This window comes from Sesamum indicum, linkage group LG5 (assembly GCF_000512975.1).
Source record: "Sesamum indicum cultivar Zhongzhi No. 13 linkage group LG5, S_indicum_v1.0, whole genome shotgun sequence".
Lineage (NCBI taxonomy): Eukaryota > Viridiplantae > Streptophyta > Magnoliopsida > Lamiales > Pedaliaceae > Sesamum > Sesamum indicum.
In genome coordinates this window covers 6596897-6615276 of record NC_026149.1, presented here as the reverse complement: position 1 = coordinate 6615276, position 18380 = coordinate 6596897, and the positions used below count along the sequence as shown (strand labels likewise).

Below are 18380 nucleotides of genomic sequence, written 5' to 3'. Positions count from 1 at the left end.
TAACCTATGAATTTTGGAGTTTTTGCTATTTATGTAAAGGTTTGGTTGATTACATTTCCTTATACATATATAAAATTAATTTTTTAACTAAGATACATTAATATAATATATACTTATAAAGTTTAATATTACAAAATTTTTATTTAAAAAGTTAAAAAGTAAATAATTCTAAAGGGGAAGAAATCCAACTTATAGAAAAAATAGAGCCACAAACTATAGATTCTCTAAAGTATTTCAAAATATATATATATATAATAAGCCCAAAATCAACATGAATTATTTTTTAATTCATTTATGTAATATTTTTTAAAATAAATTATATAAATTACTAAAAAATTGATAGAAAAAATATGAAAGTATGTAAAAGTTACTTTTATTTATTTTTTGCATGATATGACAGATGTAAAATAACAATAAATATTTTAATAAAAGCTATTATATTTAAAGTCTAAATTTAGTTATATATTGCAATATTCAATATTGAAATAAATAACTAAATTTAGACTTTAAATATAATAGCTTTTATTAAAATATAATTACTATTACTTATTGGGTCATAGTTACAAAATATAATTATTTTGATACTAAAAGTTTAAATCAATTTAGACTTTTTTAAGAAAAAATTAATTAATGATCAGTATATTAATAAACTTCAAACTATTTATAAAGAAAAAGATAACAATAGAAAAAAATATAATAATGTATAATTAATATTATTAAAATAGATTAAAGCTCTATAAAATAGAAAATAAATATTGATAATAATTAAAAGTAAAATTTTAGAAATAACTGTATATTGATATATTAGTTTTTGAGGTTTGTGCAATAATATTGAAGTTTTTGAAAGCTATATGTATAATTTTTCAAAGAATACAAATAATATTTACGTCTCTAGAAGGCGCACGTGTAATTATCTAAAAAAGGCATAAATATTTACACAATGGATAATTTGCATAAACAAACCACATATAAAAGGATATAAACGTAATCATCCCTAAAAAATTTAATTGCAGCATTTTGACTACTCCATCATGGAACCAAATAGGACAAGGCTGAGATCCCACGAAGAAATTCGAGATGTTTAAATCCCATCAAATATGTGAGTATTTATCTCATTTTTATAATTTGTTTACTCTTTTTATTTATTGAGTGGATACAAATTATTTACTATTTTTAGTCATATTGATGTATTAGTTAAATCAATATATTACTAAAAAGAAAAAAATTATGGAATCAATTGGAGCATTAATGGAACTTAAAACTCAATATCTCACTCTAAGAATATTTGGAGATCTCATTCTTGACCATTATAACAAATGCGAAAGACAGACATAAGTAATAAGAAGCATCTATAGGTGTAACAAACTGAATGTCTAATTTTCATTTTTTGGTGCAATTAACAAATCATAAAACAAATTTGACTATTGTACACCATGTCCTAAACCTCTCACCCACACAACAAAGCCCAGCAGGTCTTTCAAGATTGACTCACTACATTTCTTCCCCACATCAAATTTCCGCAGCTTTTACAGCATTGCTCAATCTACAGCTCCAATAGATATATACACCAGTATTACATACAGAAAAGTACTTCTACAATCACATCATTACAGTATTATTGATCAATGTCTCTCTGGGATGAAGAATTTGAGTATGCCCTCTGTATATAACGGAAATGTGTTTCATATGCCATGGAGAGTTGGACATTTGCTGTTGGATAACGACTAGGAGTCACGGTAAATTGGTTGTGGAGCCCATTTGAGATGCAAGTTAATTGTTCCTGACTTAGCACCATCCAGAGGGATTGTATCTTTGTATTCACCTTCTAATAAAACCCTTGTCAACGTTAAGATGCACCGTCCCATTAAATCCTGCATTCAAGAAATATGTCAAGGGAACAAACTCAAAGTCGGTCCGCCTTCAAATTATAGGCAACAAATTTTAACCATCACAGCATTATGAATATATGCTTTGTTGGATAAAGAAGTAAAGAAAATAGGAGGTTGATTCGCAGATTTTATTAACAAATTTAATTGAGGAATGCACCAAACTACTGTATGTAGTATGTAAGGATCAGATCCACACCTAAGCCTCAAACTGTTCCAAGCCCACACTAAAAACAGATCAATAGTTATACTGTATAAATTCAAATGAACCAAAAGTCCCTTCAACTACCCCTAGGCGCCCTTTATGATATATTCAACTGTGTAATTAGGCTTAAACAAGACTAGGAGACAAATAATCACAACTGGAAAACAATCTTTGGTTATACAACTTCATTACGTATAAACTATCTGCATTTTTTATGTGTTTGGACATGCGGTTTAATCTCCAACCTGCGGCTGGGCCCTGGGCGTGAACAAATATGCTGCTTGATTTTTCTGGAAACATGTTTTCATTCTTAAATGAAATAAAACATATATAGTATCTGTTGTCTCCCTAGTTTAAGGCGGTTTCATTTGTCAAATCAACTGGTGATCCCCAATATTTAAATTGCTGTAGTAACTGCCACCGGTATCTTAAACCCCAAAAGTATTCATGTTATGGAAGTCTAGACCAGAAAGTTTCCCTCAAACAGTGCATGGATGGTACACTATCTGTTCTTGATATTAAAAGATGTAGTTACAGCAAGTTCAAGATGAAACAACTTCAGAGTCTGTGAGGCAGAAACTTCTGCATAGTAGGAAAGACCAAAATGCTTTCAGTGAGAACCGAGTTCCCTGACCAAGGGCTTTCTGAGGTCCATTCATGAGTACAGCAGGGTCAAAATGGAGTAAGACGTCCAAGAAAAACAGAAATATTTGCTTACTTGCTTTCACCTATTCTGCCAGGACTAGACTTAGACAGCAAAAGCTATACCAATGATGGAAACTGCTGACTTACTAAAACTCCTCCTATATACTTGCTAAAGTGCAACAGATCAAAGGTTTCATCACATCAAATTTACTTCCTAAAATAAAAGAATTAACTAATAGCCAAACAAATAGGCAAGCAATCCCACAGCAGTGAAGACAGCTGAAAAAAAAAATACTGAAGATGTAGCAATGCATAGAATAGTTAAATACTCTAAATACACCTAATATAAATGGGTGTTTTTCCTTTGTGCAACTGGTAACTGAATTGGATTAATTTTAGTTGTGAAACAGAGCAATTTTCTTTAAAAATACCACTTCCTCGTCTCTTCTTCCATCTTTGCAAATAAGTCATTACCAAGGGCTTCTTCTCAGGTCCATGTTCAACAAACAGAATACACCAATTATGGAGAAAGAGAAAGCAAGATACCTTCCCAAATGTGTCATGGTCCCAAAGTTCTAGAATTAGCATATCATGTAGTCCATCCTCAACAACGAAATCAAAAGTCTGATTCCAGACAGGATTCAAACTGTCATTCACAACCTAGAGATGCAAAAAGCAGAATTTAGATCAGACATGAAAATATTGTAACTTAAAACAATCAATCAATGAGACATGGGATAATCAACTCATCAACGAAGTTCCAGGAAAGACTTTGCACAAAGAGGAGACAAGCAAGAAAAAAGATAACATTCTTTAAAGAAAAATCCTCTGAACACTCAACCAATGAGCAACACACCCTGGTTTTGTTTTTCATTTCAGTTTTCTTCATAGTGAGCACTACATAAGGGTCAGCCTTCCCCATCAGGTCTGCTGGTGGCAGGTCATCGGCAGATATGACAGTAACAGAAAGCACGCCTCTTACAATGACATCCCTCCTTTTGTTGCCTTCACCATTTTCAGCTAGACCATTCCCCTCTGCTCCATCTTTAAAGACCTTCTCCAGTGAAGTCATAGAGTACTTCTGGGCAAGCGGATTGGTAAACGCATTTTCCATGCCATTAGGGCAATAAAGAAGCTCCAAGTGCACCTAGAATGCGAAAGAACTGAAGGTAAGGACATTGGTTATGTTTAAACTATAAGGAATGGGATTATGTGAACACAACGTTTCACTTGCACAGTATCATAATACATTTTGCATCCAAATTCATTCAAAAGCACCGACTGTCAAAGTGACCAGTCAATATAAGTTCATTGTGTAGAACGGGCAGCAACTAAAAGATTATTTTATGCAAGGGGCATAGGACATTGAAATTCATTGAGCCTTCAAGCTCGTAGGGCCCACATTCAGCAAAATTTGAGAAGTCCATCTACCTTGGCCTTACAGCATCAATCTTCATGAGTGACAAGAAGTTTTTCAATCAACAAACAAAACCCAGCAGTTACACAAGTCAAGCACAATGAAGATTATCAAGATCAGATGTCTTTGGCATGTAACCATCTCCATCTTTAAAGAAAACTCATGCAAACAATTTTCTTCTAATTCTCCAATCTGCTAATATTTCTAACAAAACATATCATCAATGTCCTGAAAACAAGTATCAATACCAGGTCTGGAACTAGTTGTCATTCATACCAAGCAATTTGATATTTGGCGGAATAATGAAAATGTTTTACTTAAATTATTTGGCATTGACACTAACACTAATAAAAAGTTCCTTAAACAGCAATGAGAAATCATCAGTAATGCTCGAATGCGATGTTCTTTTGTGGATCTGCAACTTCAATTACCTTTCATTCAATCAATTCAAATAAGTGGGTGAGAAACACAAGTACGAGGACCTCAATTCACAAATTCTTGCAATCTAATCAAGGTAATGGAGCCAGTCATGAAAGGAAGTAATCACACCAAAAGAAAATAGATAAGATTTAAAGTGTAAGACCCTCTTCAGAGCACCTAAATTTATCTGTTCATGAACAATTTGACTACTCATCAAGCAATTTCAAAGATCAAGCACCATGCTAAAGATTATTAAGATCTAGGCTTGGATTTTCTAAATTCTGAAAGATAAATCAAGCCATAATTCACCAAGTTATTCATTGTCAGCCTTTCTCAGAAGGGAACTTTGGAGACATGTAGTTTACACCAGTTAACAGAGATACAATTTACATTTCAAGCAGTCTTCTCTTATTCCCCATCTTATCTGAAGAACCTCACTTGAGCAAACAATTTCCCAAATTGGTGAATTGAAAGTAACTGTTGTTGAACATTAAAAATTTTACTGATAAAGAGTTAGAGATGAAGTAGATATTTTACCTGCCCCCTATTTTTATTGTCTCTCTGAATCTCCAAATCTTTTACTAATTTCAGCCACACATCCTTCACCTTGCCAGGCTGAAGTTCAGCTAGCTGAATTTGAGTACATCCAATTAGTTCAGCTGACTGAAGCCCTTCATCATCATAGATTTTTACTACCAAGTGCTGTGTTGAAGCATCTTCAATGACAAACTCAAAATGTTCATTCCAGACTGGATTCAACTGGTTGTTCTGGGGGAAAAAAGAAGCATGAATTGAATACATATCCCTGCTCTTGATTGATGAAATGATCATGGAGAACTCTTTATTGAAAGAAGATTAAACATCTTACAATTGTCCTACTTTTCTTCATTCTATCACGCAAAGGCCGCACATATAAGACAGCAAAAGGATCAGATTTGCCTATAATGTCTTTATTTGTCAACTCCTTTGCTTGCACAAGCTTCACCTCCAAAGTTCCAACAGGCTTCAGTTCAAGATCACTGCCAACAAGAAAGAACCCTCAACAAAAATACTTCAACCAAACAGATTCATGTTTCATTTGAACCAACTGCTGAAGAACCATGAGGCTTTGATTTGCGACAAAGTCACTCTAAACAAAAGTTATTTCAGGATTATCAGTGTTTTGTGTGTATGTATTCATAGTCATCTCCTCTTCATCACCAATCCTCTCACTACTAAATATTGCTAACATAATCAGTAACCATAACCAAAACATATACGGCTAAACGGTTGCAGGGGTGCAAGATCAAATGTTCACTAAAGAAAAGTCGTCAGGGATTCAAAACCTCAAAGTCCGACAAAAGGTGCTGAACTACAATATCATAATGCATTCCATCATAATATTAGAAAGCTTCTTCCGGACTTCCATTTATAAATACTGGTCTCATTAAGCCTCACATGCACACAAACCAGTTTCTTTGCTCGTACAAGAACTTCATCTTTGTACAAATAAATTTTTTGCAAGAATGTCGGCCTGGATACTTATTCAGGAACCTAATGGGTCTCATCAGTAATAGAATGGCTCCGGCAGACCAATCCATTGATAAGCAACATATAATAGTTTTTAGCATTTCTGCCCCATGCAAGCACCTTCATTCTCATCTTAGCGACACGTTTTAACCATGATAATGGGGAATAATATTAAGGGAGATCAAGAACAATAAATGAGTTATTATGTAGCATACCTATAATCTCCAGGCAATATAGGGATAACTTTCCGAACTGGCCATGTAATAGAATCTTCAACAGCATCCCTTATAGTACTCTGAAACAAATGTCCCTTGATCATTTCTAGAAGAACAGGATGTTATGAGAAAAATATTTTGATGACCATCTTCTTTGTTTTTCGATTTCCCCGAAAATGCATATATGCTAATCCTATATCTCTGCGGCAGGAACCAATATCTTATCTGAGAAATCTCAGATAAGTATAATCAGATGGTAAAATCGATTAACTATATTGTGGAGCTACTACATAAATAAGGCAAATGGCAATCTTAAGCAAAAGATGAACATGGATGGAGTTTCCACTTCTTTGCCACTTTTCTTTTAATCTAACATTTCCCATTTCATAAACACCATATAGTGTCTATTTTACTCATGTTCAATCCTTTGACACCCACAGATAGAAAACAAATAAGGAAGATGGAATTAAAATCTGAATCTTATTCGACATTGCAATGAAAACAAGAAATGGGGAATTAATACATCTTCCGTGAAGTATACATGCATGAAAATCTAGAATATTTAACCACATCATCGACATGCACTTAAGCTTCGGATATGTTGCCCTAGATGTTTCATGTAAAAAGTGAACTAACAAGCTCAGATACAGTGAGGTCAAGGAAGCCCTAGGTTCATGAAAAAGTAACCTCATCTTACAATGTATAAAAGTGATCGTAACAAATTACATGAATCATATAAGATAAAGAAAAGATGCAATAAACAGACCTCAATGGCATCAGAAAGGCCAGGTATTGTTGATATGTCTCCTCCAATAACTTTAAGTGTAAAATCCAGCTTTTTCTGAAAATAAAAAAAATGAACCTGATTTAGATGCTTTAATTTCTTTAACTTTGATATTAAGGGATATTGACAGACCTAGTAAAAAGGCACTGGTAACAGATCAACATTGATACACATATAATCTGTCTATACTTCATTAATCATGATAAGTAATGAACTTCCACTTTGAAGATTTACAGGACCTGGTAATGGAAATACCGTACCTTTTGACGTAATGAAAAGCAAACAGCTCCAAAGCAAGGAAACTCATCGACTAGTGGTCTGAAAATCAACCTGAAGACCCCAGTGAATCCAATATTTTTCACCTACATAAAGAAAAAAATAAGTACATAACAGTAACTTCTAAGAAATTGGCAACTCTAGTCAAAAGAAAAGAATTCATAAAATAATAAAGACATTATAATATGGAACAACAGTATTGTCAAATTTCCAAAAGGACACAATTAAATGACCCATAAGGAAGAGCAGCGTCCAGTTCTAGAGGCATTTTGGTGGAGGCATTTTTTGTTCAAGTTCCATCTTAATAAATGAAACTTTTGTTGACGTGGTTCTTAGGGTTCCAAGCAAGCAAACTAAGTTATTTGTGAAATCAGTTGTTTTTGCTACGATATGGTGTATCTTGTTACAAAGGAATGCACGTAGGAACATTTAGGGACTAATACTAGTTGCATTTGAAGCCACAATTCCTGCGACCTTTTGGTGCAAGGCTTTAGGCCTATCCTGAGATCTACCTTTGGTATACTTGTACAGAGAAGCAATTTTATGCATACTCTTTGGCAAGTGATTTTGAAGTACTGGTTGTGTTCTTGTAATCTCTTTTCCTTTCTTGCAGAAGTTAATTTTTATAAACAAATGTTCTTCTATTGATCTTGAGGATGGATTGAGGTCAATGTTACAGATGAGGCAAACTAGCGAGTAGTAACACCTTATCAGGTTTACCATGAGTTGGTGTTTGATGCATTTAGGAACACTTTATAAGTCTAGCTAGTTTCAGCATTCTTGATTAGTATCTTAAGTTTTTCACAACCTGTATATAATGGTGGGCCAGCTTCATCTTGTCAAATGATGGCAAAGTTAAAGAAGAAAAAGTGAACTATATTCTTACTCAATCATTACTCATATTAAATATACATGTAAGAAACGCCCTATATTATAATATTACTCTGCATAGAATTCATTAGACATAGTTTCACATTCTAAATTTCCAACCTTAGCTAACCCATTGTAACTGAACAAAATTCTTTCATCACATCAGGAAAAAACATCAATTAATGGAAAACACATTCTCATTTCCAGAAGTAAACCAATAGAAAAGAAAAACATATCTGCCATCTTGAGAATTGAAAAAGGGCAATGAAAATGAATCCAATAATTAAAATTATAACACTAGGAAAAGTTCAAGTTTATAAAAAGTTAATACGATAACATTTATCAATTAATTTCCTACTTAATAATAATAATAATAATAACTCTAAAAGTAATTTCTATTAATTAATGCTAATAAATTAAGTGGTATGGGGAAAAAGTTCAAGGGTTCCTATATTATCAGCATCATCATAGCAGACAGTAAACATATAGCATGCTTTTCATCAATTCCTTTATATTCATAGAGTCACCAATGGGAAGGGCAGGAAAGCCCTCTATGATTGTTAATAAGATATGAAGAGCTCTACTGAGAGACAAAAGGACATAAAGAGAGCAAGTGAGAGAGAGATTAGCAAGTTACCTGAACTGGAAGAGAAACACCAAGATAAGTCTTAATATCAAGTATTATACTAGGGTTCCCGTCCCATTGCATCTCCAACTCCATGGTGATTCCTTCACTTCCATCTTCAATGATCGACACACCTGAAGCACTATATAACTTGTAAGCGCATTAGAATTCATTAAGTGTATCTAAAAGCTTCTTATTAATCCTGCTTATCACTCATACAATGCTGGGAGGCTACACTAACAAGGTTTTACCTTATTTTTCTGAGGACTCGCAGATAAGAATAACAATTAACTACAGGCCTATTAGCATAAAACAATATCATAAATTAGCTCATATGTCAAACATGAGCGACGGCCCATCACTGAAAATCTTTGTTTGATCAGAAGAGAATATAAGGCAACGAAGTGAATATGATGCTGATTCTTTAGATTTTTGCATTGACAAAGCCATAACGAAGCATTCATTAGAAACAACTTCTTGCGCCAAAGTCAGCTCAGAGACCACCCAAATTCAACCTCTCGGGGATATTCTAAGATTTAAAGACTGCCTCTATCAGCCTATCTCCAACTCTTAATATCCTAGTATACAGTTTACCACTTACCCATTAAAAGCTTGCAGTTTGCATCCACTAATAATCTTCCTTTTTCCATTTGTCAGGCGCAAACATGATTGCTTAACTTCAATAATTGTCAATCATGCAAGCCCATATTCATGAATTTTCATTGTCAAAACTTCACCTTTGTTATTTACTCTGCCTCCTCTAGTCCTTAGGAGAGAATAGCATATGATTAACTCCGAGGGAACAGACATCAGAAACCATGCGGAGAGGGAAACCTGATGTTGCCAATGAGTACTGATTGGTGTAATTAGAAGGCCAACCTCTGACGTTATAACAAACCACCCAATCCAGATGAAGCTAGTGCCGTCACTAATTAGCTCGGCTTATACAACTACATATATTTCAATCAAGAGGGAAGAAAAAAAAGGGAATCGAGATAAATTCATGAACAACCTTGAGAGGTTTTCATCACATGTCCCAATTTCCAAGATTTCTTTTTCCTATTTCCACAATATTTTGCTAACTCTCTGCCCAAATTGCAATATAAATATACACACACAGATAAACATGCACCAGGAGGACTTCGGTAACCAAACCTGTGAACTGCGGGGCTACAGTTCCAAGCGTGAACTTGGAAAAACCCAAAGAAGCCAGTATAACTGGCCTATATTGCTCTAAGATTGGCTCTACATTTGCCTTTATCAGCTCCGACGCAGCCTTCAATCCCAGAGACAATCCAAAAATGGACAAGATGCACAAACAATAAATACAAAAAAGTAAATAACTCGTACTCAAGAAAAAATCAGAAAAAAAAAGAACCAGTAATGTAGCATAAAATTACACCTCATCAACATACGGCCAGATCTTTTCCAGGTGAAGATTCAGCCAAGTCAACTGAAAATTCAAAAACAAGAAAACTGGCCTCAGCAGTTCACATACACAAATTGAAAAACCTACTAAACCATAAATAACAAACCTTTTGGCGCTGGGAAAACACAACCCAAGAAGGGTAATACTCCGGCGTCAGCAACTTCCTCGAATCCTCCACAGTCATCCTAGCAAGCGCCGCAATTGTAGTAGCCTTCCAAAAAATTCCCCCCCAAAAAAAAAAAATTGTCAACTCTAAAACAGTAATCCAATCAAGACTTCCAAAGAGGAACACCAACTACAAATAAAACTCACAAGGTCCGACCGCTGCTTGGATCGGGCATTTTCAGAGCGAACAAAAACAACTATCAGCGCTAAGCCGACGACCAAACCGATCACTAAACCTGCTACAAAAGACATTTGGCCCTTCAACTTCTTCCTCTCCAATTCTCGAATTTGAACTTGAGATTATCCTCTTTCCCACTTCCTTTTCTGGAACTATATATACTTATACTTCAAAAGGAAGCGACAGCCAGAGAGAGAGAGAGCTGTGGATGTGTACTTGATTTTGATGGTTGAAATTTATACAAGCGACAGACTGAGTGTGAGTGTGTGTTGGGAGTAATGGCGATTAGAGTTCTGCAATGTGTTGGTTAGAGGTTTTAATTTTGTCGTTGAAATCAACGTGGAAGGACGGCAGAAAGGCCAATGCTGGGTGGGTTGCTCCTAATACATAGGATTTTGCTATAGTTTTTAGGTTTAATTACATTTAGATCCTTTTTTAATATGAAATTATATTTTTTTAAAAAAAAATTAAAATTATATTTACATTCCTTCAAAAAAAATTTATTATTTACACATTACCCTTTTTTGTTAGAAATTAGATAAAAAATATTGATGTTAGCAAAATAATTACATAAATTTTTATTTTTACCTCTTATTTAATATTTTCATATAATAATTTTACACTTATGAGGAAATTCTTTTTAATGATATTAACCTAAATTATATATATATATATATATATTTATATATATTACTTTTATCTCGTTATAAGTATAAAATATACCTGGATATGTTAAATGAGGGGTAAAATTGTAATTTTATGTAATTTTTTTAGCGTTAGCATTTTTCGTCTAAATTCAAATGAAAGGATGTCAAGTGTAAAGGGAGAATTTTTAGAAGGGATGTAAATTTAATTTCAAAATTTTTTAGTAGGAAAGTGTGATTTTGTATTTTCAAAGGGGGTCTAAGTATAATTAATTCTAGTTTTATTATAATTATAAATTACACCCACCGTTTAACATAATATAATGTTTCTTGGTCATTTGAAAAAAAAATAAATCTATTTAGAATGTAGTTTCAGACAAACTCTAAATTAATTCTGTAGATTGTAGAATTGAGTTTTTAGATGAAAGTTTTTTTTTTTTAAATGAACTTATCATATATTTTATTTTATTATAAATTTGAATTTTGTATATTAATTATTAATATTTTATAATGTATTGATTGTAAATATCCATATTTGTATTATTAAAATAGACAAAAATCTCTTTTGTCACTAGTCAAAAATATCAACCAGAGTTTGTCTTTTTCTAAAAATATTCAAGAAATAATGAATTATGTTCCTTAACAAGCATTATTTGAATTACAGTAAATTATATTGATATCTCTAAAGTTAGGTTAATTATAAAAATACCTTCCGTATTTTATAAAATTACAGCTATGCCTCCTAAATGGTGTTAGTATAATATTTTTTAGGAGGTATTTTGTGTAAATTTTCTATTTGAATAAAGAATGTAGTTGTAATTACAGCTATAACTTTAGGGAATGCAGCTGTAATTTCATAAAATATAAGGGGGTGTTTATATATTTTGGCTTTATATCAAGAGAATTCACTTAATTTACACTTAATTTACCCTTTGTATTATGCAATGTAACAATCCAATATCTTTCTCAAACTTGTAGATTTGATTCTTTCACATTTTCTTTTTCAAATAGACTCTATTTTATAAAATAACTCAATTTTCATTAATGTTGCTATTCACTTCCATTTATAGCTTTAAATAAAAGTTAATATTACAATTTTAAATAAAATCTAATTTAAGCAACGAAAATGAAGTCCTTGACTATAAAATCATATGTTCACGTCGTATTATATAGATGTCGAAGAATTTAAAATATTTCGTAACTAGTTAGTACGGCGTACTAAGGCATTGAGAATGTATGTTTTTAAACATAATTGTTGGAGTTAGTCACCTTCAGCAACCTGAAATACAGCAGCAGCAGCAGTCTGTGCACTTGAAGAAGGAATAGTAGCTTGAGGCTGATGATGAAGAAGGCGTTGGACTTTTAGATACAGGGTGAAGTCGTACTATAGAAACACGTTTCTTTGTATTGTTGATAAGTTGTTTATGTGGAGTGCCGCGTCATTTATTTGTGTTTCTATTGGGCGAACTCGTTATTCATTCTGTTAGTTGGTTATTAAGTAGTTAGCTGATGTGTCATGTATATATATTGTATCAGCCTTCGTCTTCCTCTGTGTAACAGAATTTATAGAGATCTTTACAGAAAATGGAGAACCCAATTTTCTCCCAATTGCTTCCTCTTTCATTTGTTCTTTTGATTTTGTATTCCAACATGGTATCAGAGCTTTCTATATGAAGGTCTCTGGGTACGTATTGACTACACAATACTTTGAATTGAAGAAATATGGCGGAACCAAGCTCAAGCAAAGCTGCGGCGGAGCAGCTGGAACGAGAAGCGCTTTACATTCATCCCTCGGAGAATTCTAGCTTGACACTTGCTACTTCTCCTCTGGATGGTACGAATTTTCTACCTGGAGTCTCTCTATCTACGTTGCCTTAGGTACGAAAATGAAGCTCGGCTTCATCGACGGTTCATTTCCAAGGCCTGATAGGATCAACATCCTTTGAACCGTCGTGTTGATCTTATGGTTACTTCCTGGATATGGAATTCCATTTTTAGAGAAATTGTTGAATCTTTTATGTTTGTTAACTCATCTCGGGAACTTTGGAATACAAAGTCGATATGGCAGAAGCAATGGACCGATGATTTATCGGATATAACGCGAAATTTCCTCTATTACGTAGCATGATTTATCCCTTACTGCTTATGTGACTGAGTTGAAGAAGTTTTGAATGAACTTTTAAGTTTGGCACCAAATCCAAAATGCACTTGTGGTTGTTGCACCTGTGGGGTGAATAAGGCGATCGAAGAACGGAATGAGCACGTGCAATTGATGCAGTTATGGGGCTCCATGAGACATTTGACAATGAAAGAAGCCAGGTGCTAATGCAGGATCCCTTGCCTACCTTGGAACGGGCTTTCTCTATGCTTTTCACAGTTGAAAAGCAAAGACAAATACATACTGAAATGGTTGTTGTGCCTCAGCATGTGGCTTATCAATTTGATTCAAAAGATATCAGGAAAGATTGTGCTGATAGGTTTCAGAATAAGAGAAGATCCTATGTGGACAAGAAAACTTTGATTTGTGCGCATTGCCATAAAACAGGCCACACGTTAGATACTTGCTTTCAAATACATGGTATACCAGATTGGTACAAGACTTTGAATGAGAAGAAGAAGAAGGTCTTGGGGGTTAAGTCTTTTGCAGCTGCAGCAACAAATGAGCAACACACTCCTGCAGAAACTAATAATGCTAAGAAGATGACAGATTTAATGACTGACCTGATCAAACTAATGCAAAGGAACAACGCAGCTAATGATCCTATCACCAGCTATTCGAATTTTGCTTGCAGTGAAGACATTGAATTTGCTGGTATTAGTCTCTACACCCTCAGGGATTGATTTGAATTATTGGATTATGGACACTAGAGCTACATCATATATGCACTAATCTTCATCTATTCCATTTACTTACAACTCTTTCACAGCCCAAACACATTCATCTCCCGGATGGAACATATAAAACAGTTGCATATGTTGGCACAGTTCGATTAAATCTTCATATCACCCTCACTCAAGTCCTATACCTTCCTTCCTTCTCTATTAACTTGTTGTCTGTTAGCTAACTCTGTCGTGATACCTCTTATGTTTTTCAATTTACTGACTCAAGATGTTTCTTTGCAGGACCAAGCTAATGAAGCCATCTTACTTGAGGGACATGCACACAGAAATCTATACATAGTTAGGCAATTGTCTCACAGAAGTCCTTTCTACACTTCTGTACTTTGTAATGCTGCAGACTTACATTGTAATCTTCAAACCTGGCATCACAGGTTAGGTCATGCTCCTTTGCCAATAATGAAACATATTCCTTTTCTCAATTCTGTTACTGCAAACTCTGTTGAACCTTGTGAGACATGCCACAAAGCTAAGCAAGTTAGAACTTCTTTTCCTTCGAGTTTATCACAATCTAAAGCTCCTTTTGACTTGGTTTACCTGGATGTTTGGGGGTCTTACACTACTTGTACAATTTCCAACTGCAGCTACATATTAACTATCCTAGATGATCATTCATGTTCCCTTTGGACTTACCTCTTAAAGCAAAAATCCCAAGTAGTTTCTGTCCTTAAGTCCTTCGTTTCCATGATCAGAACCCAGTATTCTAAAGAAATCAAGGTGATTAGATCTGATAATGGCTCTGAATTCTTGAACAAGGAATGTCAAACCTTTTGCAATGAGATGGGGATTATGCACCAAACATCTTGCACCTACACTCCCCAGCAAAATGGGAGAATAGAACGCAAGCATAGGCAACTTTTGAATGTAGTTAGAGCTTTGCTTTTCCAAACATTGATGCCTCTTAAGTTCTGGGCTGACTCCATACTCACTGCAACCTGCCTAATCAATAGGACCCCCTCCAAAATTCTTCAATGGAAAACACCCTTCGAAAAATTAATTGGAAACTCTCCAACCTATCATCATATTCGTAACTTTGGAAGCCTATGTTTTGCAACCAATGTTGATCCCCACAAATCGAAGTTCCATCCAAGAGTAGTAAATGTGTTCTTTTGGGATATGTAATGACACAAAAAGGTTATAAATTGTTTCATATGGACAACAATCAGGTTATTATCTCTAGAGACGTTCATTTTTATGAGAATATCTTCCCATACTCAGTCTCTGTTTTGCAGGATCAACTTCCTTCTTGTCCACTTCCAGTCATCCATCCTTCTATTGACCTCCGTGCTCTTACCCAAGATGATCCTCACAATATACCTTCATCATCTGAATCATCACCCTCAACCTCTAAAAATATTCCCGTTCCTACACCATCACTTAGACGTTGAGCCAGAATTTCCCGTCCTCCTACTTGGTTAAATGATTTTGTCTATTCTGCCAATCATCCTTCTTCTCTGCACTCACATACCCCTGCATATATGTCGTTTGTAGCTTCTTTGTCTGTTTTGCAAGAGCCCACTTCCTCCTTTGAGGCTGTAAAGCACAAGGAGTGGAGAGAGGCCATGAATACAGAGTTGCAGGCCTTGGAAGCTTTCTTCTCTGCCAGCAGGTAAACGTGCCATAGGCTGCAAATGGGTCTTTAAGACCAAGCTTCGTGCAGATGGTACGGTGGAGAGGTATAAGGTACGCTTGGTAGCCAAAGGATTCAATTAGATCAAAGGCGTCGATTATACAGACAGCTTCTCGCCTGTTGCGAAGTCTTTCACTGTACGCATCTTCCTCGCCATTGTTGCTGCTCGTGCTTGGCCTATTCAGCAGCTGGACATAAATAACGAATTTCTCCATGGTTATATTGAGGAAGACATATATATGCTCCCCCCTGAAGGATATGATGTTCCTTCCAATACGGTATGCAAGCTACAACTTTCATTATATGGCCTTAAACAAGCCTCACGCCAATGGAATGCGAGTTTACTTTGAAGTTTACTTCTTATGGTTTCATCCAGTCAGTTCACGATCATTGTTTGTTTGTGAAACCATCTTCTTCAGGTCTTATGGCTTTACTCGTTTATGTGGATGACATTCTCATCATAAGGCCTTTTATTGCTGACTTACTCAAGTTAAGCACTATCTTCACCAACTTATTCACTATCAAAGATTTGGGGGATGCGAGATATTTTCTTGGACTTGAAATAGCCCGAAGTGCTTCAGGTCTTTACATTGCTCAAACTAAATATATATTGGATATAGTAAACGACACTGGTCTACTTCAAGCAAAATCTGCTTCGACTCCTTTTCCTTCAAGTTTAAAGTTGGCTGCAGGCTCTGATTCTCTCTTCTCTCGCCCTGATTCGTATCGAAGATTTGTTGGGCAATTGCTCTATTTGGGATTTTCTCAACCGGATATTTCTTATCCAGTACAGCAGCTCAACCAGTACCTTAATCAACCTTGTGACTCACACTGGAAGGCTGCTTTGCATGTGGTACGATACCTTAAGGGATATCCCTCCAAGGGGCTTTATTTTCCAGCAGCCAATCCCTTTACTCTTCGTGCGTTCTGTGATGTCGATTGGGCATCATGTCTAGACTCTAGATGCTCTTTTACTGGATATTGCATCTTCCTTGGTGATGCATTGGTGTTTTGGAAAACCAAGAAACAATCAACTGTTTCAAGGTCTACTGCAGAATCTGAGTATAGAAGCTTGACTTCGACGGTTTGTGAACTTCGTTGGATTTCCTATACAATGTCTGATTTTAGCATTCTTGTTTCTTCCTTATTGACTTGTTTTGTGACAATAAGGCCGCATTACATATAATGGCGAATCCCTTTTTCCACGAGCGAACTAAACACATTGAATTGGATTGCCATCTTGTTAGAGATGCCTACAAGGATGGCTTTGTTTCACATTCCTTGTTCTTGGTTTTCTACAATTGGCTGATGTTTTTACCAAATCTGTGTCGTTAAAGTCTTTCTTGTCACTCACCTCTAAGTTGGGTTTGGTCTCCTTCGATCCCTGTCCCACTTGTGAGGGGGGCTGTTGGAGTTACTCACCTTCAGCAACCTGAATTACAGCAGCAACAGTCTATGCACTTGAAGAAGGAACAACAGCTTGAGGTTGATGATGAAGAAGGCGTTGGACTTTTAGATACAGGGTGAAGTCGTATTATAGAAACACATTTCTTTGTATTGTTGATAAGTTGCTTATGTGGAGTGTCGCGTAATTTATTCGTGTTTCCATTGGGCGAGCTCGTTATTAATTCTGTTAGTTGGTTATTAGGTAGTTAGCTGATGTGTCATGCATATATATTGTATCAGCCTTCGTCTTCCTCTGTGTAACAGAATTTACAGAGATCTTTACAGAAAATGGAGAACCCAATTTTCTCCCGATTGCTTCCTCTTTCATTTGTTTATTTGATTTTGTATTCCAACATAATAAAATAAAATAATTATAAATAATTCAAACATAATTTATAATGTCAAAATGACTAACTGGTAAATAATTTAAATTTAATCATGATAATAACAATAAAAAAAAATATTGATAGTTATAAAAATAAACTTAAAGTATGTGAAAATCTTGGATGTGATAAATTATTATAATCTGTTTAAATTTAAATAAAATAAAGAATACTTAATCATATAAAATTTTGATAAATCTTTTGCATAAAATTAATCATTCATACACTTATCTAAATTTAAAAACAATTATTGCATATGGGGCAAAATATATTGCAAGATTTATGCACACATAATTTAAAGCATTTTTTTTTATATTTTTATTACGCAATTACAAAGCAATTTTCTTTTCCAAAATTCCATTCATCTCAATAAATTTGAAATAATTAAAGATAAATATACTAACTCATCATTTCAAGAAAAGATAATTTATTTATTTTTAAGGTGTTTTATTTATTTATTTATTGGCAGAAAGAAAAACATAAAAATAAGTGTTTGCATATTTTTAGAATTTTTTATATTTTTTGTTTCGTATTTTGAATTAATATACAATAAATTGAAATAAATCAAAACATACTAAATTACATTTTTTAATTAAAAAAATTATAAATAAATCTATATTTTTCATTAAAGGGAAAACTTTGAAGTAACTAACATGTTAAAATATTTATTGACAAAAACACCCATTAACACATCAATTTATTCACAAAACATCCATTTTTTTTAATCAATTAACTCATTAATTTTATATTCATAC

At 34.2% G+C, this 18380-nt stretch overlaps 2 protein-coding genes across 2 annotated transcripts; one reads left to right on the top strand and one right to left on the bottom strand.

Annotated features, from left to right (window-relative positions):
- On the bottom strand, window positions 1351-10976 carry LOC105162152 (synaptotagmin-5). The gene is made up of 13 exons (XM_011080119.2): window positions 10594-10976; window positions 10388-10492; window positions 10255-10305; window positions 10008-10128; window positions 8865-8986; window positions 7342-7443; window positions 7064-7138; window positions 6298-6377; window positions 5442-5592; window positions 5111-5341; window positions 3593-3883; window positions 3283-3396; window positions 1351-1871 (listed from the first exon to the last, which is right to left on the bottom strand). The coding sequence occupies exons 1-13, from the start codon at window positions 10696-10698 to the stop codon at window positions 1725-1727; spliced, it is 1695 nt and encodes a 564-aa protein (XP_011078421.1). The 5' UTR covers window positions 10699-10976; the 3' UTR covers window positions 1351-1724.
- On the top strand, window positions 16125-17323 carry LOC110011998 (uncharacterized mitochondrial protein AtMg00810-like). The gene is made up of 3 exons (XM_020693907.1): window positions 16125-16880; window positions 16967-17106; window positions 17158-17323. The coding sequence occupies exons 1-3, from the start codon at window positions 16125-16127 to the stop codon at window positions 17321-17323; spliced, it is 1062 nt and encodes a 353-aa protein (XP_020549566.1).